The 24,226-nt window shown below is 42.4% G+C and overlaps 1 protein-coding gene across 1 annotated transcript; it reads left to right on the forward strand.

The window, feature by feature from the left end:
• The first annotated feature begins 628 nt into the window (after positions 1 to 628).
• On the forward strand, positions 629 to 24,226 carry LOC125316204 (U11/U12 small nuclear ribonucleoprotein 48 kDa protein-like). Its single transcript, XM_048283900.1, has 2 exons — positions 629 to 1,684; positions 24,097 to 24,226. Exons 1-2 carry the CDS (start codon positions 1,097 to 1,099, stop codon positions 24,202 to 24,204), a joined length of 696 nt encoding a protein of 231 aa, XP_048139857.1. The 5' UTR covers positions 629 to 1,096; the 3' UTR covers positions 24,205 to 24,226.

The raw sequence follows: 24,226 nt of genomic DNA on the forward strand, positions 1-24,226 counted from the left end.
ACGAAAAATCTCAAATTGATACACTTGTGAAAAATATTGAGTAAAAACCCCAAATGAGTACACCCGTTAACTGTCACGTGTCATCTAAATCATCAATTTGACAGTAAAATTTCTTGAAAATTGACGAAGGGTTAATTTATCACAAGTATATAAGTTTAGGGTAAATTTGTCGTAGATGTACCATTTTAGTATTTTTAATGGTAAAAAAAAATAGTTTCGAGATAAATTTGTCACAAACGTATCGGTTTAGGGCTTTTCGTGGTCATAAAAGTAGTTTGGGTTAAATTTATCACGGATATACCAATTTAAGATTTTTCTTGAAATTAATCCAAAAAAATTAAGACTAAATTGGCGGTAAAAAAAATGGCAATAATAGATTTGGAACTTTTTTTTGGTAATTTTCCCTGGCTTTAACATACCATCAACAACCTGTTAACATCAGCGTCTCATTCCGACCAAAAAAAATAATGACAAACATCAGCATCTCATGTTGACTTAAATGGAAAAGTTGCATTTCATTGCATACTCTTGACGATTCCCCACCATGTAATGACAGATCTGAATGTTCGACCCAAAAAAAAACAAAAATTTACAGATCTGAATGAGATCACGCCTACGTAATTTTGTTAAACGAAAACCCTAAATTTTGACCCATTTTTTGACCGGGTCGGATCTTTGTGACGTGATTCCTGATCCGCCGCCTTCCCCTACGTCGGTCCAATCCACATTTCCATAAGCCTGTGCTCCCAATTTGCCTCCCGCCATTTCGACAGCCTCTCTCTCTCTCGGTAATTTCATCAAACACTTCGCTTCTGCAGCGGATGGGGACGCCATGAATCCACCTCCAAACCTCCCTTTCTTCCCCTTCTCTCCCCCTAACCCGAATGCCAACTTCTTCCCTCCTCATCCCCAACAAATCCCGCCTCCCCAAAACCCCACACATCCTACGCCGCCTTCTCTCGCCGCCGCGCTCTTGTCCCTCGACCACCTCATCGCTGCGTTGGCGTAAACCCCATACTCCCTCTTGGCCCTGTTCCCTCTTAAGCCCCAAGTGGGCCTCGACCTCGTCTCTTGCCCTTTCAACCCTCACCACCGCATGCCTCCTGAATCCCTCTTCGGTCACTATCTCAGCTGCCCCACCCCTCTCGATTTAGATTCCTCCCTGCAATCTCTCAACTACCCGAAAACCTTGGAGCCCTCGGACGACAACCCCCGGTTCGTTGGAGCAGCTAGCGGTCCAGGCAGCGAGCTCTGCCTCACGTTAGACGGTTATGGGGATTTTGGGTCTAACCTTTTCTACGAGGATTGTCCTGGTGCTGTTTCTTTCCTTGTCGAGGATAGTGATGCTAGGAGGACGTTTACGCTACCTGGAGTTCTGTCGATTGAATGCGGTAATTTTGGTACTGATGGTGACGTGGATATTGAAGAAGTTGAGAATTTGTGCGTTAGTGTCCTGCCCTCGGAATTGTGGAGCGCTCAGAGAGAAATCGAGGAATGGAGGGATTATCCGAAATGGTATTTGTACAATGTGCTTAGGGTGATTTCGGCGGTGGGGTTGGTTAAAGAGAGTGCTTTGAGGAGATGGGTTATTGTTAATTCTGTGCGATTTGGCGTGGTTATTGATGTGGCCATGGGGGATCATATTTTTACGCTGTTTACCCTATGTTTGAAAGCAATTGTAAGGGAAGTGTCGCGACCCTCCTTCCGGAGCGGGAGCGAGAGCGAGGGTTAACGAGCCTATCCTTTTCTAAATAATCCCGGTTGTCGGCGGAATCTTCAAGATCGCGGGTCTCTCCCAAGACCCATTACTCGAATCGCGATGTCGGAGAAAATTTTATCGAAATCGACTTTAGTGTGGTCGGGTGGCATGTGCAATGTGTACATGCAATTGGAGTCGCCACCAATCAATTTATTGGAGGGTATGATCGGAAAACCCTACCGAGCGGTCGGGAGAAACCGTTCGGTTCCGCGAAAACCGGAGATTTTTGGGTCCGGGGAATTGGTTACACCGAGATTTTCATCGACGCCCTTCCGGTTACCGTTGTTGAGTGATTTTCTAACCTACAGATTCATGTAGACGAACTTTCGGGTGAGGTATGTCCTAACGGTTCTAGGTATACATGCAGACGGGAATTTTACTATTCCTATCAATCACAATCGGAAAATCGAAAGCGCAATCAATATAATCGCATACAATCAAATCAATCAATCAAGGTCGATATGTCTAATATGGCCCTATCGGCTCACAAAAATGTCAAATTTGAGTTCCGAGGTGGTTTGGGAAAATTTGGGGGCGAAAGGCCCGGAAGGGTAGAATGGTCATTTTTGGGGGTTCGGGACTCGAAAATCACAAAATTGGGGTCGGGCCGGTTGAATGTGGCCATTTCCCATTTTTTGTGATTTTCTAGAATTTTTCTAATTTTTCTATTTTTTTGGATTTTTTTTATTTTCTAAACAAAATTGGGAATTTTCCGGATCGATGTGAATCGACCCTCGAAGTCTCAAAAATTTTCAATCCAGACTTTAAGAGTCCCGAATCGACCTAGAAATTTTTAGAAATTTTTCGGGAGAATCTGGAAATTTTTATGAATTTTCTAAGCATTTTTTACAATTTTTTTGGATTTTTGGAAATTTTTATTTATTTTTTATTATTTTTTATTAATATTTCCGGACCAGGTCAAACCGGTCAGCGACCGGTCAACCCGGTCTAGACCGCCCCCGACTCGCTCAACCTCAATACGATATCGTATATGTATTTATCCTATTTATTTTTTATTTTCTAAAATATTTTCCTAATATTCAGAATTAAAAGAAATAAACGGACGGTCGAGATTAAGCCTAGAATTGATCTCGACCGTCGGCTCATTCGGAACAAAACGACGCCGCATATATTAAAAGAACGGACGGCCACAATCTAAATCAAGATCCAATCTGAGCCGTCGACCTGTTTCTACCAAAACGACGCCGCATCAATTAAGTACACAGACGGCCACGATCTAACCTCGACTCGATCTCGGCCGTCTATTCCATCTAATGCCAAAACGACGCCGCATTACCGATATAAAACGTCACCGTTTCTTATTTATAGACTATTATCTGAATTATCGAAAATAAAATAAAAAAAAACGATCCGACGGCTCCAAATCAAACTCAACTATTAATCGCGGCCGTCGGATTGAATCCGAGTCCGCTTGCTCGCGCCAACGGCCGAGCCGACTCGGACACAAGCTGGACCAACCGAACTACACCACATCAGCCTTTGACCCGTTGATCGTGCCACGTCGGCATCGTCGTCTACCTTGCGACAACACCAAACGGACGGCCAGAATTACTCTGGCGAGATCCAACGGTGAGACCTCGCCGGATCGACGCGATACCACCGCCGATCGACTCGACTCACTCCCCGGATCAACATATTCAATAATCAAACAATTTTACCCACGGGATATTCACTAATCAAGTTCGCATGGACCTAAGCTATAGATGATCAATCGAGCAACAGAGAGCATTTCAACTCAATTCATTCACACAGAAGCATTACGAGGTGTCGAGAAAACATACCTCGAGCTCGGATCGAGCTCGCGACGGCTGGAATCGCCCGGCCGAAGTCCGACCGGAGCGAGGGAGGTTGGAGGTCCGACTCAAGGTAATCGTGCAAAATCAAGTCACAAGCACAATGCGATGGTGATCTGCAATGCCCCGGAACAAAAATGCACACAATAATTTCAAGGATCGTGCTCGAATCGACGTGATGCCATGAAAATGCAGAGCTGAGTTTGGAAGTTCAACTTATCGTTTTCGGAGATCCGAGGTCGATTGAACGTGTTCGATCGCTTTCTGGCACCTGTGTGAAGCTTCTGGAAGTGGTCTCGTGCTTCGATTCAACCTGGATTGACCGGCCGAGCGATGAGCGCTTCGAGCTTCGACGAGCGACAATGGCGACCGCGAGACCTTCTCGCTCTACTCTCTCTCTCTTTCTCTCTCTATTCTGTTGGTGGACGAGCACAATGAGCCTCCTTCCCGTCTCGAATCTTCTCAATCCCCTTTTATACTCGTTTTCAAATTAAGGCGCGCACGGGCAAGTGTTCATTGACTCACTTCGCACGTGCCCACACGTGCGAAGTGAGCCGGACGGAGACCGGAACGGAATAGGATTCCGTCCGGCTCCGTTTTGGCACTCTGGCAATGCCAATTGTGCGCAAATTGGACTAAATTTGCAGAATGTTGACTTTTTCGTATGGCCGTAGCTTTGATCGCTCGCGCGGCGCTCCTCCGGCGATGATCATCCTCGGAGTTGGGCTTAATCAACGCATAATCGATCGAGGAACAAAACGCCTGTGTCAATTGATCCGATTATTGCCGATTGCCCCATCAATTTGCTCGTTAAAATTAGCCCAAGTACTGTTCATATGCGCAATCGTTCTCGGGAAGACGATGCACCGTTTTGGACCGGTTCGGCCGGTCCGACCGACAATTAGACCGGTCCGAACCGGTTCGGACAGTGAATCTTGTAGAATTTTCAAAATTAATTGAAATTTACTGGGAATTTTTGCAATTAAACTTCAAAATTGGACTTAGGGGCCTGGATATTATCTAGAAATGCAATTTTGCCCAAAAGTTCACTTCAATTTCTATGAAAGCCCCAAATTTTTTTAAAATTGCAAATTAGAGAAAATGTTCAATTGGATGTCCTAATGATCAAATTGGACCAAACCACCTATGCCAATCGATTCAAAATGTGTTAAAACCCTAGGGGTGATCCAATTTTGCAGAGAAAGTCCCCCAATTAAAAGTAATTTCAAAAATTGGCAAATTTGAGGGACTAAATTACAAAACTTTTGGGGATTCTTGTGCAATTTGAGCAATTGAGGGTGCAATTGACCAAATTGAAGTTTGAAAGGCCTGCAATTGAATGTCTAGACTTAAAATGTGCGAAAATTACAAATAAAAAGACTCAATTGGTATTTTTTGTGTAAATTCAACTTTAGGCATTGTGAAGAAACACCTAAAATTGAACCTAATTTTTAATTTTTCTTGATGTCAATATGAAAAGGGAATTAAAAGAAAAATATTGGGTATTTTTCTATATTTTTGTGACCTCGAAAAGTATTTTTTATGAATTTTCTAATATTTTTCTATTTTCTGAAAATATTAAAAAAAGTGAAAAATATGAAAAATTATTTTTTGTTCAAAATTGGTTCTTTAAGCTTGGCCAAGGCTTCCAATGTTGATTTTTTAATTTTTTTTTAATTTTTTATGAATTTTTTTGAGAATTTTAGAAAATAGAACTAAAGAAAAATTGATTAAAAATCGGGTGTCAATAGTTGCCCCTCTTTGAAAGTAATCTCGGTTAGAGATTGCTTTCAAAGACAAGGTGACACCCGAGTCCTTAATCGACTCTGCTGGGGAGAAATCTAAAGAAAATTAGTCTTAACATTCAATTGTCTTACCTTCATTGTTAAAGCTTTGACTCTGCGGGGAATTATTTCAGCTCATGCTCATTTTATGTAAAAGAGAGATGAGAAGAGAGAGACTTACCTTTAGCTTACCTGTTTGTGGTCTAAAATTTGGTTGATCCGAAGTTGAGAAAGTGAGTGTATGGAATTACCTTTGAATGGTTCGCGAGATTTTGTGATGGTTAGCGTCCGTCTGGTATCGAGTTGTGGTTTGAAGATTTGGAAGAAAGGTTCATCCTTGTAACAAAGGGGTTTTACCTATTAAAACGCAGATTGGTTATCCTCTAGGAAGGGACTCACCATCCGGAGAAATTGGCTATCCTGTAAGGAGGAATTCACCATTTGAAACGCAGATCGATTATCCTCTAGGAAGGGACTCACCGTCTGGAAGAGAGGTTCACCCTTGTAACAAATGGGTTTCACCTATTAAAATAAGATTGGCTATCCTCTAGGAAGGGACTCACCATCTAAAATGCAGATCGGTTATCCTCTAGGAAGGGACTCACCGTCTGGAAGAGAGGTTCACCCTTGTAACAAAGGAGTTTCACCTATTTAAAATGAGATTGGCTATCCTCTAGGAAGGGACTCACCATCTAAAATGCAGATCGGTTATCCTCTAGGAAGGGACTCACCGTCTGGAAGAGAGGTTCACCCTTGTAACAAAGGGGTTTCACCTATTTAAAATGAGATTGGCTATCCTTTAGGAAGGGACTTACCATCTAAAATGCAGATTGGTTATCCTATAGGAAGGGACTCACCGTCTAGAAGAGAGGTTCACCCTTGTAACAAAGGGGTTTCACCTATTTAAAATGAGATTGGCTATCCTCTAGGAAGGAACTCGCCGATTTAAAATGGGTTTGGCTATCCACCGGGGATTCACCTTTTAAAAGAGGATGGTGCCATCTGATGACCTAGGTTTACTAGTGTACCTACAGAAGCTCAAACCCTATTTTCAAAATTTTCAAATGGGAGGGTGCTATCTGAGGACCTAGGTTTACTAGTGTACCTACAGAAGCTCGAACCCTATTTTCAAATTTTCAAAGGAATGGGTGCCATCTGAGGACCTAGGTCTACTAGTGTACCTATAGAAGCTCGAACCCGATTTTCAAATTTTCAAAGGAGTGGGTGCCATCTGAGGACCTAGGTTTACTAGTGTACCTACAGAAGCTCGAACCCGATTTTCAAATTTTCAAAGGAGTGGGTGCCATCTGAGGACCTAGGTTTACTAGTGTACCTACATAAGCTCAAACCCTATTTTCAAATTTTTCAAATGAGAGGGTGTCATCTGAGGACCTAGGTTTACTAGTGTACCCACAGAAGCTCAAACCCTATTCTCAAATTTTAAAGTTGAGGATCCGAGGACACGGGGATGCCAGAAAACCTGCAGAAAATCCAAGTTAATCAAATCTTTAAAATGTAACTTTTCCGAGGATTTGGGGTCACCAGGGAACCCGTAGAAAGTTCAATCAAACATCATTAGAATGATAATTTTAAGTTCTGGGGAGAAACTTAAGAATTCGGGACAAATTTTCAAAGTATAATTGTGAAGGAAATGCATCTAATCACAAGTTCGGACCTCCACTTGGGATGGATTTTGAATGACACATCCCGAGTATTCTACAAAAAGGTTGTTTTAAAAGTTTTTCAAAAGGGTTTTCCTTCATCCAAGAGGGCTTCTCACCATTTTGGGAAGGCTTTTCTTAAAACTCGAATCCGCTCACAGGAAACCCAACCTTGAGATTTCGGGATCATTCGAGATGCATACAATCCGACTAATCAGAGAAGGCATTTTAAAAGGGACCGTAATTCAGGCCAGGTCAATGGTTTATCAAAGGATATTCATTTTGAGGCTTAGAAATGAACATTGATTAAAAATAGCTTCTTCGGGTTTACAAGTCAAGAACCCCGAAGACATGATAAGACATGATTGTACTTACCTCTTTAAGCGGTAGCTTCCTGTGTGATTTCTTGCATCAACCTGAGACACCTCTTAAATCAGAAAAGTTTTGGTGACAGGTTGTATCTTGGTTTAAGGTGGGCTTTTTAAGAAAGGCCATATTTTCAGAAAAAGGGGTGAACTTGAGTGATCACCTTGACATTCTAACCAGCATTCATTTGCTTTTGAGGAATTTTCATGATCAACTTTCTCCAGCATGTTTTGAGGATTTTCCTCCTTTCATCTTGATTTTCAAACTTTGTCCCTTTTTCGGAATGCTCTTTTTTATGGGCTTTGGCCTTGCTTTTACCAGGCACTTTGCTCTTTCTAGTCCTTTTGGTTTCTTGCTATTTTTTTGCATTGAGTGGCTCTTTTGAGACCAGGATCAAAATTCTTCCAATTATGCTTTTGACTTGTTGCTGGTAATTCCTTTGCTTTGCCTTAGTGCGGGGAGATGATCACCAACAAGGGTTTAGAAATGAAGATTAAAATACTCAAATTGGCTTAACAAAAGATAAGGTGTTTGGGGATATAGAAATGAAATGCTTTTCTTCACTTTGAGGTGTTTCAAGTCTATGCCAGAAATCACCTAAAGCTATCGCAAAAAGATTGATGCAGGTTAGCACAATAAAATCTTACCCCGATCTTTTCTCCAAGGAATCATCCAATGAACCTCCAAATATGCCCTAGTGTGGGGTGGTTCTTGACAGGATTTTATCCAAAAAATTCTCCCTTTTTGGTTCAGAGTAGTTAACAAGGGATATAAATGTGTATGGATAATTTTGAAATGGAAATGTCTTTCATCATTTCAATCCATGTAATCACCGCGAATGATCCCTACGTCCCAAAATTAAGCTTTTTTTCTCTCTATCACTCTCGCTCATCACTCAAGTGTATCGGGGACGTGTCCGAGGATAATGTTTGCCTCTTTTCATCTGAAGGATCATTCTCTTGAAAAGCTTTCAAAACATGCCCTTTTAGAACCCTCGGGGTGTTTCCATCAAAATTCATCATTTGCAAAAAGTTCTCATCAAAAGATGTATTCAAAAGATGTTTTTGAAACTTGAAAGGAATGTTTCTTTGAAAGGGCCTTATGGCTTTGCAAATCCAAGTTTTTTCAATTTTTTAAGCATGATAGTGTATGAAAATACTTCATAAAGGAGGAGAACCTCAAACCTGTATTCTTCAAATGTTGGCTTTTGTCTCCTGCGTAAATAAAAGGAAATAATCAGTTCAAAGACGTTCAAAATTTCAAATCCCGAAGCGACTTTCTCCTGTCTTCTTCGGATGTTGATTCATGTTTCCTGCATAAACAAAAGGAATCAATTAGTTAAAAATATCCAAAATTTCAAATCCCGAAGCAACTTTTTCCTATCTCCTTTGGATGTTGATTCTTGTTTCCTGTACAAACAAAAAGAATTGATTAGTTAAAGATATCCAAAATTTCAAATCTCGAAGTGACTTCTTCCTATCTCCTTCGGATGTTGATTCTTGTTTCCTGCATAAACAAAAGGAATCGATTAGTTAAAGATATCCAAAATTTCAAATCCCAAAGCGACTTCTTCCTATCTCCTTCGGATGTTGATTCCTGTTTCTCGCATAAACAAAAGGAATCGGTCAATTAAAGATGTTTAAAATTTTAAATCCCAAAAGTGACTTCCTTGTTTGATCCATTGCTCCTGCAGATTCTTCATGACTCCCGGTTCACCTGCAAAATACAAACGTATGCAAATGCATGTATGTATGCAAATGTCATGCAGATGCTAAATCTTATGTGACTCGAGATCGCTCATCAATCGCTTTGAAGCTTGATTTTATTTCAAGGATAATATCTCTTCACAGCGTCTGCGTTCACCGGAGTTGCTAATTCTTCCCCATCCATGTTTACAAGGATAAGAGTTCCCCCGGATAAGACTTTCTAAATCACGTAGGGGCCTTCATAATTTGGCATGAATTTGCCTCCCGGGTGTTGAGCATTTGGGAGCATTTTCTTCACAACTAGCATCCCTGCTTCAAAATTTCTGGGTTTGACTTTCTTGTTAAAAGCCCTGGTTACTTTCTTCTAGTAGCTTTGATCATGGTAGATAGCCTTCAATCGTTTTTCATCAACCAAATTCAACTATTCGTGTCTTTGATGGTTCCACTCATCCTCTGTGAGTTCTACCTAAGACGGGATCCTTAAAGAGGGGATTTCCACTTCTCTTGGTAGGACCGCTTCCATACCGTATACCAAAGAATAAGGAGTTGCCCCGGTTGAGGAACGAATCGAAGTTCGATAAGCCATAAGAGCATATGGCAATCTTTCGTGCTAGTCTCGATATTTCTTAGCGATTTTGGCCAATATCTTCTTGATGTTTTTGTTTGCCGCTTCCACAGCTCCATTCATTTGTGGGCGGTAGGGTGAGGAATTAAGGTGCCGTACCTTAAATTGGTCCAATAAATGATCGACTACCTTGTTGTTCAAATTGGAGCCATTGTTTGTAATGATGTCTCTTGGAACTCCGTACCTTGATATGATATCTCGCTTGATGAATTTTGCCACACTATTCACAGTGACGTTGGCATATGAGCTAGCTTCAATCCATTTGGTGAAATAGTCAATGGCCACCAGAATAAAACGATGTCCGTTGGAGGCCTTTGGGTTGATACGGCCAATCATATCAATGCACCACATAGAGAATGGCCGGGGTTCTGACATCTGATGCAGTTCATTGGGTGGCGCATTTATCTTGTCGCCGTATGCCCGGCATTGATGACAGGATCTAACATGTTGATTGCAGTCCGACTCGATAGTCATCCAAGAATATCTGAGTCTCATAATCTTCTTGGCGAGGAGGTGACCATTCATATGCGGTCCGCATTCCCCTTCATGGATTTCTTTCATGATGAGATTTGCTTCTTTGGAGTTTACGCACCTCGGTAGGACCGAATCAAAGGACCTCTTGTATAGGATCCGTCCATCGAGGAAAAATTTAGAAGCCATCTTGCTGATATATTTCTTATCTTCTGGTTGACTACCTTGAGGAAATTCGCCCTTCAGCAGGTAATTTTTGATGTCATGATACCATGGTTCTTCATCAAGTTCTTCTTCGATGACCATGCAGTATGCGGGTTGATCAAGTATGTCAATTCTCAGGGGCTCTATCTCAAGGCCATCTTGTACTTGTAACATGGCCGATAGTGTGGCCAAAGCATTAGTAAAATGATTCTGAGTCCTTAGTAGATACTCGAAAGTGATCTCCTCAAAATGTTGGATCAACTCTTTAAGGAATTTATGATAAGAGATGAGCTTGGGATCCTTTGTCTTCCACTCTCCTTGGGTTTGTAAAATGATGAGCATAGAATCCCCGTATACTAGTAGCTTCCTTGCTTTTAATAAAATGGCCAATTGTAACCCCAGTATGCGGGCTTCATATTCATAAATATTATTGGTGCATGGGAATACCAACTTGGTCGATCTTGGATAATGTTGATCTTCGGGGGATATTAAGACTGCTCCAGTACCCGATCCAGTGAGATTCACTGCGCCATCAAAGTACATTGTCCACTTGTCTTGAGATATGTTCAAAATTTGACCTCCCTTATTTTGCTCTGAAACGTCTTTAGGAGGATTCTCAGCTAGCATGTCCGCAATTGCTCTTCCTTTGACAGATTTTTGAGTGGAAGTTTTAATGTCGAATTTTGAAAGAAGCACTTGCCATTTGGCCATCTTTCCTAATAAAGCTAGTTTCTCCAGGAGATATTTGATAAGGTCATTCTCGGTGACCAATTGAATATAATAGTGCAAAGTATACTGCCTCAATCTATGGAGAACCCAAACCGGTGCTACGCAAGTCCTTTCCACATATGAGTATTTAGCTTCAGATGTTGTGAACTTTTTGCTCAAATAATATATGGCCCGTTCCTTTCGATCATCGGGGTTGGTTTGGGTTAATAAAGCTCCCAAGGACTCATCATGAACTGTCGGATATAGAGTTAAAGAAACGTTAGGGATAGGAGGTACCAATCTTGGGGTTTGTACCAAGTATTCCTTGATCTTTTCAAACGCTTGTTGACATTCTGCATCCCATTTTACTTTCGCGCCTTTTTTCAGAAGCTTGAAAAAGGGTTTTGCCGTTTCTGATAGCTGCGATATGAATCTGGATATATAATTCAATCTTCCAAGTAGACCCCTCACCTCTTTAACAGTGGAAGGAGTCCCTATTTCCCATATAGCTTTGATCTTGGAGGAGTCAATCTCGATACCACGATCGCTTACAACAAATCCAAGCAGTTTTCCGGATCTAACGCCAAATACGCACTTCGCGGGGTTCAACTTGAGCTTGTACTTTCTCAATCGATCAAATAATTTCCTCAGCACTTGAACATGGTCTTCTCCAGGTCTAGACTTGGCGATCATATCATCCACATAGACCTCCATCTCCTTATGTATCATATCATGAAAGAGGGTTACCATAGCCCTTTGATAAGTTGCCCTTGCGTTTTTCGGTCCAAAGGGCATGACTTTATAACAGAAGATCCCCCATTGTGTAGTGAATGAGGTCTTGATCTTGTCTTCTTCTTTCAACATGATCTGGTTATATCCCGAGAATCCATCCATGAAAGAGAATAGTTCAAAACCCGCAGTGCTATCGACGAGCACATCGATGTGCGATAGCGGAAAATCATCTTTCGGACTGGCTTTATTCAAGTCCCGATAATCCACGCATATTCTAATTCTCCCATCCTTCTTATTAACTGGTACGATGTTGGTGACCCAATCGGTATATGGGACAGCCTTAATGAATCCAACTTTGAGGAGCTTCATCACCTCCTCTTTGATATTATCTGCCAGTTCAGGATTCATTCTTCTAGATGGTTGATTAGCTGGTGTGCAAGCGGGATCCGTGGGCAGAGCATGCTCCACTATTTCACGGTCTAAACCTGGCATGTCAGCATATGACCAGGCGAAAATATCTTGATATTCCTTGAGTAACGCCGTCATTCTTAAAACATTTGCTACGGATAAATGTCCTCCCACTTTCACTTCTTTGACGCAAGTAGAGTCTCTCGGGTTAATAGTAATGGGTTCTTCGGAGATAGGTAGCTTAGATTCTGCAAAACAATCCCATTCTCTCTTGATATCACTCACATCGCCTTCTTCTATATCGATTTCACATGCATAGTCGTCGAGCTGATCTGAGTCACATATTAACCTGTTACGCATGGGTGGGATGACATGCCCGAAATGCATCATGAAAGGTTAGTATTCAAAGATGACAAAGTTAAAGAATGCATGATTTTTAACATGAAAACATTTTTTGAATTCAATTTTTGAAGAAAAAGAAAAGAGAACTAGTCCATAGTTTTTCGGACATCCTTGTTCTCAAAACACTATTTAAAATCCAAGATCATATGGCGGATCAGGCCTCAAGTTTCACAGTATAAGCAATTGTCATCATCGGACCAATCCGTTGTTCCACATGCCCGTAATAAAACTTGAGATGATTTTCATTAATAGATGCAACTAAAGGTAATACAAGATCGCACTTCTTGGATCACAGCATGAGACCTAAAGGGTGCTAAAATAGTGAAAAGCTTTAAAAACAAATACGATAATCAAAATGCATTTAAAAGGTAAGGTTTAGAAAGAGCCTTTTACTCCGGGGTGAGGAAATCATCTTCCAGCCACTCAATGATCACATGCACCCGATTATTCGAGAACGGGTTGAACATGTCCGGCTCTGCATCTTCGGAAATATCCTCATATTCCAACCATTTGCCTCCTTTAGAGAACACCTCCAATAAGGGATTTTGGAACAACTTTCCCCTAGCTTTCCATGCATCGGTGCCAACAAAATAGCCACTTTGGTGTCCACGGCATCCACGGTCTCCATGACACTTGTTTCGACCTTGGCCTCGACCCGTGTTGCGCCCTACTATCTCTTTATAGCCCGGACCTACCTTATGGTCATTAGAGCTCAGATTCAAAGGGTTACGGATCCCCCGACCGCACTTCCCTAATCCGGCACCCGGAATAAAACCATTTGAGAGTAGCACTCTTCCCGCCATAGTTGCAGGTTTTGACGACTCCGGAGTAGCTATTTTTGCATCTAGCGATACATGCATGACAGATACGATGTCAAAAGTATGATAACTCAGCTATTCCTCCTTTGAGGGTTCGATGTATGGGACCATCCCTTTTAAAGAAGCGCAATGCCCTGTCTTGCCATGGATGGTGATCAGCTGGCTTTTGACTACAAATTTTACCTTCTGATGTAGGGAGGAAGGTACCGCTCCGGACACGTGAATCCACGGTCTTCCAAGAAGCAAGGTTGAGGCACTAGGAATGTCCAGCACTTAAAATGGTACGGAGAAGATTACCGGTCCAATAGCAATGTCCAGTTCAATCTCTCCCACCACATTTTTGGAGACTCCGTCAAATGACCGGATAGTAGCCTTAGATGTCTTAACGAAGTCTTCGTTTATCCCTAAGCTTCTCAAAGTGCTTAGAGGACAGAGATTAAAGGCCGAGCCATTGTCAATCAGAACGTGAGGAACCTCCTTTCCGTGGCATTTTACGGCAACATAGAGGGCTCTATTATGCACACACCCTTCTTTTGGGAAATCTTCATCTGAAAAGGATATCTGGTCTTTCAAGAGGATAGAGCCCACGAAGTCCCCTAACCGAACTTCGTTGATGGTCTCCGGGACATGCACCTCATCTAGTACTTTCGGGAGGGCATTCTTGTGTTTTTCTGAATTCTTGAAGAGATCTAATAAGGAAATCTGTGCAGGCATTTTTCGCAGTTGGTCGACAACCTCAAATTCACTGGTTCTTACGACCGATTGCAACTTCTCAACTTCTTCCGCAGTTGGGACTTTCCTTTCAAAATTCGCTTCTCTTAGTGGATAACATCTTCCCGATCTCATAATGGCGTCAATCTCGCCCATTCCATAATCCCAGTGAATTGAATTCGGGTTATACTCTTCCACAAGCGGTAATTTAATCTTCACCGGTCCGACTTCCTCTTGTGGTGATTCGGACGTTGACGATTTTTCTGAGGCGGATGCTTCCCAATTATCCACCTTATTCGGATCAATGACAAAGCGAATCGGAGTATCCACCATCCCGATCATCTCATCTTCATGGACATCATCGGGGTTATGTTCCGGACATGGCCTTACCGGCGTGACATTTTCTTCATCCGCACGCCTTTGCCTTTCCCTTCTAACTCTCGGGATTATTCCTTCAATTCTCATGCTGATCTCCACCATATGTTGAAATGAAGAATACGTATATGCATACATGCGATCAAAATATTCTGCCGTAAGAGACTTAAGCATGAACTCCAACATCTCCCTTTCTGATAGTGGCGGTTGCACCATCACAACATGTTTCTTCTCTCTCCTAGCAAAAAGTTCAAAACTCTCATCTTCCCCTTTTCTGATGTTCAACAAATTGGCCTTGGTAAAGTACCCTCCGATCCTAGCTTCAAAGTGTCATATAAAATGCTCGATAAATCCTCCCAGACTTGGGACCCGGTCTAGGTCAATGGATTGGAACCTTGCCGGTGCGAGGCCCATCAAGCTATGTTCGAAGTTTCGAATCAGCGTTTCATGATCTTCATGATGGCCAACCATTTGACGGAGGTAATACAAAATATGCGCCGGAGGACATCCAGTACCATTATACTTTCTGCGGAAGTTCACCCTTGGATTCACGCCTTGGGGCGGAATATTTCTAGCTTGGGTGAGTGGCGTAATTAGTTCTTTCAACTCATCCATCTTCCTTGACACGTCATCACTTTGCTCTTACAGTAAAGCGATCTTTCGATTTTGCGTCTCCATGGCCCGCCGTATTTCTAGAATCTACATATTCTCATCTACCGCCATGGTGTTACTCTTAGCCACTAATTGAGATAACTCTGCCACCATAGTCGTCAAATGACGTATGTGAGTTTCCAGATTAGAAAGTTGCACGTTGGACTCCCGATTCACTTGTTCATTCCGAGGAGCCTCTTGATTCTTAGCTTTATCAACCATTTTCACAAATTCTTCACTTTCGGGATCATCCATGCCACCCCACCCGTCGGGAACTATATCTCCAGAATCGACGAAAAAGCTTGGTGGCGCCGAGTATAGGACTTTAAAGTTGTAGCTACCGCTATCTTCTCCGAGGTTATCAACTCTCTCGCCTCTCTCAAGAGCTTTTTGTAAAAACCTTCTATCTCCTCTACGAGCCTTGTCCGGGCGGACTTCATATTCGTCTAGCTCTTCGATTTCCTTATCATCTTTGACGCTCATCAAATATACCGAGGGTATTTTCCAGACACCTCCCCTTGTAGCTTTCATTGTGAACTCCTCTGCCACCATGTCCACAGTCACGTACGTTCCCTTAAAAGCGACATCTTCCATTCTTCCTATGACACCCAAATTGATCAGCTTTTCCAAGCAAGCCTCCTTTTGTTCCCCGGGAAATACTCTCTCCTTCCGGGTATTGTGAGGCCAATGTCGGGATATCCCGCATTTTACTTATATCCATTATAAATTCCGGAACCTCTTCCTCTTCACCTTCAAAAATGGCGTTCACCTCGCGATGCTCGGGTAGTGGGTTTTGTTGCACATTCGGTTCAGCCTTATCAAACTTTAGGACTTTTCCATCGATCAATGCTTGTACCTTGAACTTGAGAGCGAGACAGTTATCCACGTTGTGCCCTCTTTCTCCCATATGGTATACACATGTCCGGGTTTCATCAAACCCGGGAAATCTTGGAGGATGAGCTCGAGGTGGCTCTTTTGCAACTAGTCGATTTTCCAACAACATGGGCAGTAGTTTAGATAACGGCCCGGGTAGAGGGGTAAAAACAGGTTGATTTCTTCTTCTAGGATCGGGTGGTTTAGAAGCGGTCCGAGAAGACGTTCCTTGGGTAGGGGTAGAAGATGAGAGATTTTTGGGCTTAGGCGGGTTTGGGACAAAGGCCACTTCTCCGGTTTGCTCCCTATTGTCCCTTCTCAAAGGGTATTGGCGTCTAAAAGGTGCTTCGGGTATTTTATTCTCTCTCGGTGCCCATTCATGAAGTTACGCCACCTTGATCGGGTGCGCAAACGTCTAACACCCAGAGTTGTTCAGCTTGTCGAAGTATTCAAAAGGCAACACCTTGAGGAAGAGGTCTATCAATTCTTCTTCGAGAACGGGAGGTTTTACTTGTACAGCCAATGCTCTCCATCTCTAAGCGTAGGCGCGAACATCCTCATTCCTTTCTTTCACGGTCCTCGGAAGGTCTTCCCTAGTAAGGGTAGTCAAAGTGTTAAACTTATATTGCCGAAGGAACTCGTCAGCCAGCTTGTCCCAATCGGCGTGCCTCTTAGGCTCCAATTCAATGAACCATGCCAAAGCTGCCCCGGATAGGCTTTCTTGGAAAGTGTTGACCAGTAGTAGGATATTATCCGAGAACCGAGACATTCGGCGCAGATAATACTTCAGGTGCGCCTTGGGACACCCGGTTCCATTATACTTTCTCACAAAATCTGGTTCCTTGTAATCGGCGGGAACCTCGATCTTTTCAAATGGCGCAACTTTGTCAAATCTCGAGAGTTCATATCCCCGACTTGCCAAACATTCTTCGATCTTGGCAAGTCTTTTGATCTCCTCTTCCATTTTGAGGACTTGCTTCTCTTTCTTTTCCAGGTCTATTACAACGGGATGGTCCTTAGGCGGTCGTTCCGGATTTAGAGTACGATTCACGGCGGGAGCCGAATTAGCATTTTTACCATCCGACGAGCCCGAAGGGGCTTGAGTATTAGGATCGACAGGGTGTCTCCCCTGACTAACGACCAGCATCGCCTTCATCTCTGCCACTATTGTGGCGATCATATTCACTCGATTTTCTAAGTTACCCACGCGAGGTGCGAGCTCCTCCCGTTCTATTCTCAATTGATGTGTCTTGCTACAAGTCCTCGTGTTTTACCACTCACCTGTTTTTCATGAGATTAAGTCGGTATGGAGAACGTTCAAGGATTTGGAGATGTCGATCCGTGGTAATTGAATTTTCTATATGTGTGCATGAAATGCTCATAAAAGGAATAATATGCAATTATTACAGACCAAATTGTTCAAGAGTGTCTAAAAAAATAACAAATATGCAGAATCTAAATGGGGAATAGATCTATCCAAGTCGAGGACGCTTCCACTCTTCTTGCTCTTCTGATCCGTTTGAATCCCACGGGTATTCTCCCTCTTGGGACATCCACTACTCCGGATCTTTGGGAATGTATGGCTCCACTCCCGGGACGTATGGCACTATATATTCGGGCTCATAGGACTCTACCTCTTCAATGCAAGGAGATACGCACTCGGGTACGTATGGCTCAACTAATGATTGGCGATACTCCTTAAACTTCTGAATGTACTCCTTAGAGGCTCTATGAACGTTCATCTCGTCATCTAAATAATCCGGCCATTCAACTTGTTGCAGTGGGGAATTCTTCAAAGCATGAAGTATAAGCTTGATCCGGGCTCGATCTGACTTCTTTGCTTCCTTTGTTAGCTTTCCTCATGTCATGTCAAATGAGAAAATCCCGAGACAAACATCCGGTGGTACCTCTTGTAAAACTTCGAATTGTCTCATCACACGAATGGGATAATAAGCCACGGCGCCAGTACATCCCAATAAGGGAATAGGGCTATCTTCAACGCCAATGATGCGAGCCTCCAAGATCTTAGGCCAAGTCAAATGCCATCGAATGTGTTCGGGCTTCAAATTTTCTAATAGCTCAACCCATTTCTTAAACGAGTGTTTGGGTACGAGGGATTGACACTTGAGGAAGGATTTAAGAGGGTGAACGTGCTCGTTGATCTCATAACACCCTACTCGGAGTTGGAAGGTCTTTATATGATAAGTGAACCACATGTGGAGTAGTCCGTTGGATGCTTGGAAAATGACCTTTTTGGAAGTTTTTGAATGGTTTAGGGAGAGAAAGGTCTTAGCTAAAATCATGTATGAATAATTCCAACGACAACATGCTTGTCTGGCTATATGGACTATAGAAGGGTCAAAAGTAGTTCTAGAGGTTGGGAATAGGACGAATGCGAAGAAGGCTAAAATGAACACCTTTCCCGATTTATGACCGGTTTCGATGGGTAGAGAGGAATAGTTGTCAAAAAGGAAGGAGAATGTGAATTTGCCGGAATTGGACTTATAGACTTTCTCTATTTCGGAGGTTTTGAGACAAAGAAAGCTCGATAGAGAATGAGTAGAATCTATGTCAAGAGGGGGTTGAGCTATATGGTCGTCAAACTTGGCCCCAATGATAGCGGTATACTCCTCAAGCGTAGGAGTCGGTTCAAGACCTTGAAAATTAAATGTCATCATGCGCATATCCCATGCCTTGGCCAACGCTTGAATGAGGGACGGTTGGTACTCAACTTTGATCAAATCCACTAATCGTCCCAAACGCCCTTCAACGTATGCCTTGTTGATTATGTCGAGGCGATCCCACCATAAAGAGAGCTCCTTGCGCGGTACCGGTATGACTTTGATGTCTCCATTCCCCATGATCTAAAAATGCAAAATGATGATCCTAAAGTCAATTACCACGGATTTAATATGAATATGCATGAAATGTGATGCAAATGCACTAACCAAATTCCATGTCATCTTTTGGTAACATGAGGGTCAACTACTCCTACTTGACCCAAATAAGCCAAATAGGGTAGCTACGAACCAAATCTCACCCAAAAATGGCATGTAATTGATTATGATCGTTTAAGTGTAATCGGGGTAGAAAGTCGCTTTTAAAATTTGACAACCCATGAAATTTACAAGTCTAATACAATAAAGCCCACGGAGATAGAATATGAAAGCACCGGAAGATGTTCGACCAATACTTGTAAGTGAACATACATAATCGACTCAAAATGTAATGAACCCTAGAAATGCCCCAAAGTCGTACTAAACTAGATAGTCGAAGTAGTGTCCTCATCGGGTGATATCTCTACTATCTCAGGAAATTTGACATTTTCTTCATCATTAGATGATATGGTGATGATTTCCTTTTTCTTAATCGGGGAGTGCTTTGGAGTCGTCTTGATTGCACGAGGTCGCCTCGCCAATTTCATGTATAACTCCCAAATTCTCTCTTTTCCACGCCTAAGCTCCAAATGATGCGCACATCGCGTATAATCACAACTCTCGCTACGAATGCGGTTCCGTCCATTGAGCTCCCGTCCATGGACAAATCCAAAGACTCGAAAAGTAGCGGGCACTCGGTCCTTGCGTCGAATGGTCCTCTGCTCCCATGTGAATACATCGGGGACATCAATATGATTTCGGGACGCCATCTATCCTAAAAAGGAAAATTCACCTTCAACCCCGATCGCTTAAACGATCTTACAAATTGTGATGATATGCTCGTGAAAATGCATGATATGTAAAATTTAAATTTACAAAAATAAAGAGGGTAAAAAGCCTTACCAACCGATGTTACTCTTTTTTTTTGTTTTTGATTTTAGGTATACCAACCGTCCATTTCACATGCGCATGAGACAGGTGAGGTTCAACTCTAAAGAAATCAAAAAGGCTCGGGTATGGACCTAAAAAGGCTCCCGCTATACAAATCGATGAGCCGCCTACAAGCGCCATCAAATAACAAGTGGGTAGGATCATCAATCTTGCATAGCGAGCGGGATCAAATATGGTTAACCCAAGTGCAATCAAACACAGGAGCTTCGCATACCGATCCCTATCTATGGCGACCTATAAGGGTGATTCGCGGCTCGAGTTTAGGCTCTTGTGTGTGCAATGTCGTGATCCTCAAAATATGCAAAACATGCACAGCAGTTTATATCAAAACACCGCTTCAATATGTGCATAAATAAACACACAACTCGAAACACCATATCTGCATCAAAAAGGTTAGCATAGACGTCACCCCTTATAACTTCCATCCGCATCAACATTTAACACTTTTGTTAGTGGACGTACCTCACCTTCAAGAGCATCCGCAGAAAACGGGGTTAGAAAGTACTCAACGTTTTTATCGACTTAAGTCCTCTTATCGGTTTAGCAACTAGTTCGATTCCCTAATGGAGTCGCCGGTCTGTCACGACCCTCTCCTTCCGGAGCGGGAGCGAGGGTTAACAAGTCGATCCTTTGGAGACCCCGGTTGTCGGCGGGATCTTCAGGATCGCGGGTCTCTCCCAAGACCCATTACTCGAATCACGATGTCGGAGAAAATTTTATCGAAATCGACCTTAGTGTGGTCGAGTGGCATGTGCAATGTGTACATGCAATTGGAGTTGCTACCGATCAATTTATTGGAGGGTATGATCGGAAAACCCTATCGAGCGGTCGGGAGAAACCGTTCGGTTTCGCGAAAACCGGAGATTTTTGGATCCGGGGACTTGATTACACCGAGATTTTCATCGACGCCCTTTCGGTTACCGATGTTGAGTCATTTTCTAACCTACGGATTCATGCGGATGAACTTTCGGGTGAGGTATGTCCTAACGGTTCTAGGTATACATGCAGACGGGAATTTTACTATTCCTATCAATTACAATCAGAAAATCGAAAGCGCAATCAATATAATCGCATACAATCAAATCAATCAATCAAGGTTCGACATGTCTAATATGGCCCTATCGGCCCACGTAAATGTCAAATTTGAGTTCCGGGGTGGTTCGGGAAAATTTGAGGGCGAAAGGCCTAGAAGGGTAGAATGGTCATTTTTGGGGGTTCGAGACTCGAAAATTACAAAATTGGGGTCGGGCCAGTTGAATGTGGCCATTTCCCATTTTTTGTGATTTTCTAGAATTTTTCTAATTTTTCTAATTTTTTTGGATTTTTTTTATTTTCTAAAAAAAATTGGAAATTTTCCGGATCGATGTGAATCGACCCTCGAAGTCTCAAAATTTTTTTATCCAGACTTTAAGAGTCCTGAATCGACTTAGAAATTTTTAGAAATTTTTTAGGAAAATCTAGAAATTTTTATGAATTTTCTAAGCATTTTTTACAATTTTTTTGGATTTTTGGAAATTTTTATTTATTTTTATTTATTTTTTATTAATATTTCCGGACCAGGTCAAACCGGTCAGCGACCGGTCAACCTGGTCTAGACCGCCCCCGACTCGCTCAACCTCAATACGGTATCGTTTACGCATTTATCCTATTTATTTTTGATTTTCTAAAATATTTTCCTAATATTCAGAATTAAAAGAAATAAATGGACGGTCGAGATTAAGCCTAGAATTGATCTCGACCATCGGCTCATTCGGAACAAAACGACGCCGCATATATTAAACGAACGGACGGCCACGATCTAAACCAAGATCCAATCCGAGCCGTCGATCTGTTTCTACCAAAACGACGCCGCATCAATTAAGTACACGGATGGCTACGATCTAACCTCGACTCGATCTCGCCCGTCTATTCCATCTAATGCCAAAACGACGCCGCATTACCGATATAAAACGTCACCATTTCTTATTTATAGACTATTATCTGAATTATCGAAAATAAAATTAAAAAAAAATGATCCGACGGCTCCAAATCAAACTCAACTATTAATCGCGACCGTCAGATTGAATCCAAGTCGGCTCGCTCGCGCCAATGGCGGAGCCGACTCGGACACAAGCTGGACCAACCGAACTACGCCACATCAGCCTTTGACCTGTTGACCGTGCCACGTCGGCGTCATCGTCTACCTTGCGACAAGACCGGACGGACGACCAGAATTGCTCCGGCGAGATCCAACGGTGAGACCTCGCCGGATCGACGCGATACCACCGCCGATGGCCTCGACTCACTCCCTAGATCAACATATTCAATAATCGGACAATTTTATCCACGAGATATTCACTAATCAAGTTCGCACCGACTTAAGCTATAGGTGATCGATCGAGCAACGGAGAGCATTTCAACTCAATTCATTCACACGGAATCATTACGAGGTGTCGAGAAGACTCGGATCGAGCTCGCGACGGCTGGAATCGCCCGGCCGAAGTCCGACCGGAGCGAGGGAGGTTGGAGGTCCGACTCAAGGTAATCGTGCAAAATCAAGTCACAAGCACAATGCGATGGTGATCAGCAATGCTCCAGAACAAAAATGCACACAATAATTTCAAGGATTGTGCTCGAATCGACGTGATGCCATGAAAATGCAGAGCTGAGTTTGGAAGTTCAACTTATCGTTTCTAGAGGTCCGAGGCCGATTGAACGTGTTCGATCGCTTTCTGGCATTTGTGTGAAGCTTCTGGAAGTGGTCTCGTGCTTCGATTCAACCCGGATTGACCGGCCGAGCGATGAGCGATTCGAGCTCCGACGAGCGACAATGGCGACCGCGAGACCTTCTCGCTCTACTCTCTCTCTCTTTCTCTCTCTATTCTATTGGTGGACGAGCACAATGAGCCTCTTTCCCGTCTCGAATCTTCTCAATCCCCTTTTATACTCGTTTTCAAATTAAGGCGCGCACGGGCAAGTGTTCACCGACTCACTTCGCACGTGCCCACACGTGCGAAGTGAGCCGGACGGAGACCTGAACGGAATAGGATTCCGTCCGGCTCCGTTTTGGCACTCCGGCAATGCTAATTGTGCGCAAATTGGACTAAATTTGCATAATGTTGACTTTTTCGTATGGCCGTAGCTTTGACTGCTTCACGGGCGCTCCTCCGGCGATGATCATCCTCGGAGTTGGGCTTAATCGATGCATAATCGACCGAGGAACAAAACGCCCGTGTCAATTGATCCAATTATTGCCGATTGCCCCATCAATTTGCTCGTTAAAATTAGCCCAAGTAATGTTCAAATGCACAGTCGTTCTGGGGAAGACGATGCATTGTTCGGGACTAGTTCGGCCGGTCCGACCGACGGTCGAGGCAGTGTCCGAACCTAGGTTCGCATGATGAATCTTGTAGAATTTTCAAAATTAATTGAAATTTACTGGGAATTTTTGCAATTAAACTTCAAAATTGGACTTAGGAGCTTGGATATTATCTAGAAATGCAATTTTGCCCAAAAGTTCACTCCAATTTCTATGAAAGCCCCAAATTTTTTTAAAATTGCAAATTAGAGAAAATGTTCAATTGGATGCCCTAATGATCAAATTGGACCAAATCACCTATGCCAATCGATTCAAAATGTGTTAAAACCCTAGGGGTGATCCAATTTTGCAGAGAAAGTCCCCCAATTAAAAGTAATTTCAAAAATTGGCAAATTTGAGGGACTAAATTACAAAACTTTTGGGGATTCTTGTGCAATTTGCGCAATTGAGGGTGCAATTGACCAAATTGAAGTTTGAAAGGCCTGCAATTGAATGTCTAGACTTAAAACGTGCGAAAATTGCAAATAAAAAGACTCAATTGGTATTTTTTGTGTAAATTCAACTTTAGGCATTGTGAAGAAACACCTAAAATTGAACCTAATTTTTAATTTTTCTGGAGGTCAATATGAAAAGGGAATTAAAAGAAAAATATTGGGTATTTTTCTATATTTTTGTGACCTCAAAAAGTATTTTTTATAAATTTTCTAATATTTTTCTATTTTCTGAAAATATTAAAATAATGTGAAAAATATGAAAAATTATTTTTTGTTCAAAATTGGTTCCTTAAGCTTGGCCAAGGCTTCCAATGTTTATTTTTTAATTTTTTTGATTTTTTATGAATTTTTTTGAGAATTTTAGAAAATAGAACTAAAGAAAAATTGATTAAAAATCAGGTGTCAACAGGAAGGTGTTAGTTTGCTGAAGACAAGGGATTTGGAAGGAAATAAAGGGTGTTCAAGTGAGTTTAAATGTCCCAATTTGATCCAGGTTATGATGTGGTTGGCATCTTAGCTTTCTGTTTTGTATGCTGAGG

Source organism: Rhodamnia argentea, chromosome 1, assembly GCF_020921035.1.
Source record: "Rhodamnia argentea isolate NSW1041297 chromosome 1, ASM2092103v1, whole genome shotgun sequence".
Lineage (NCBI taxonomy): Eukaryota > Viridiplantae > Streptophyta > Magnoliopsida > Myrtales > Myrtaceae > Rhodamnia > Rhodamnia argentea.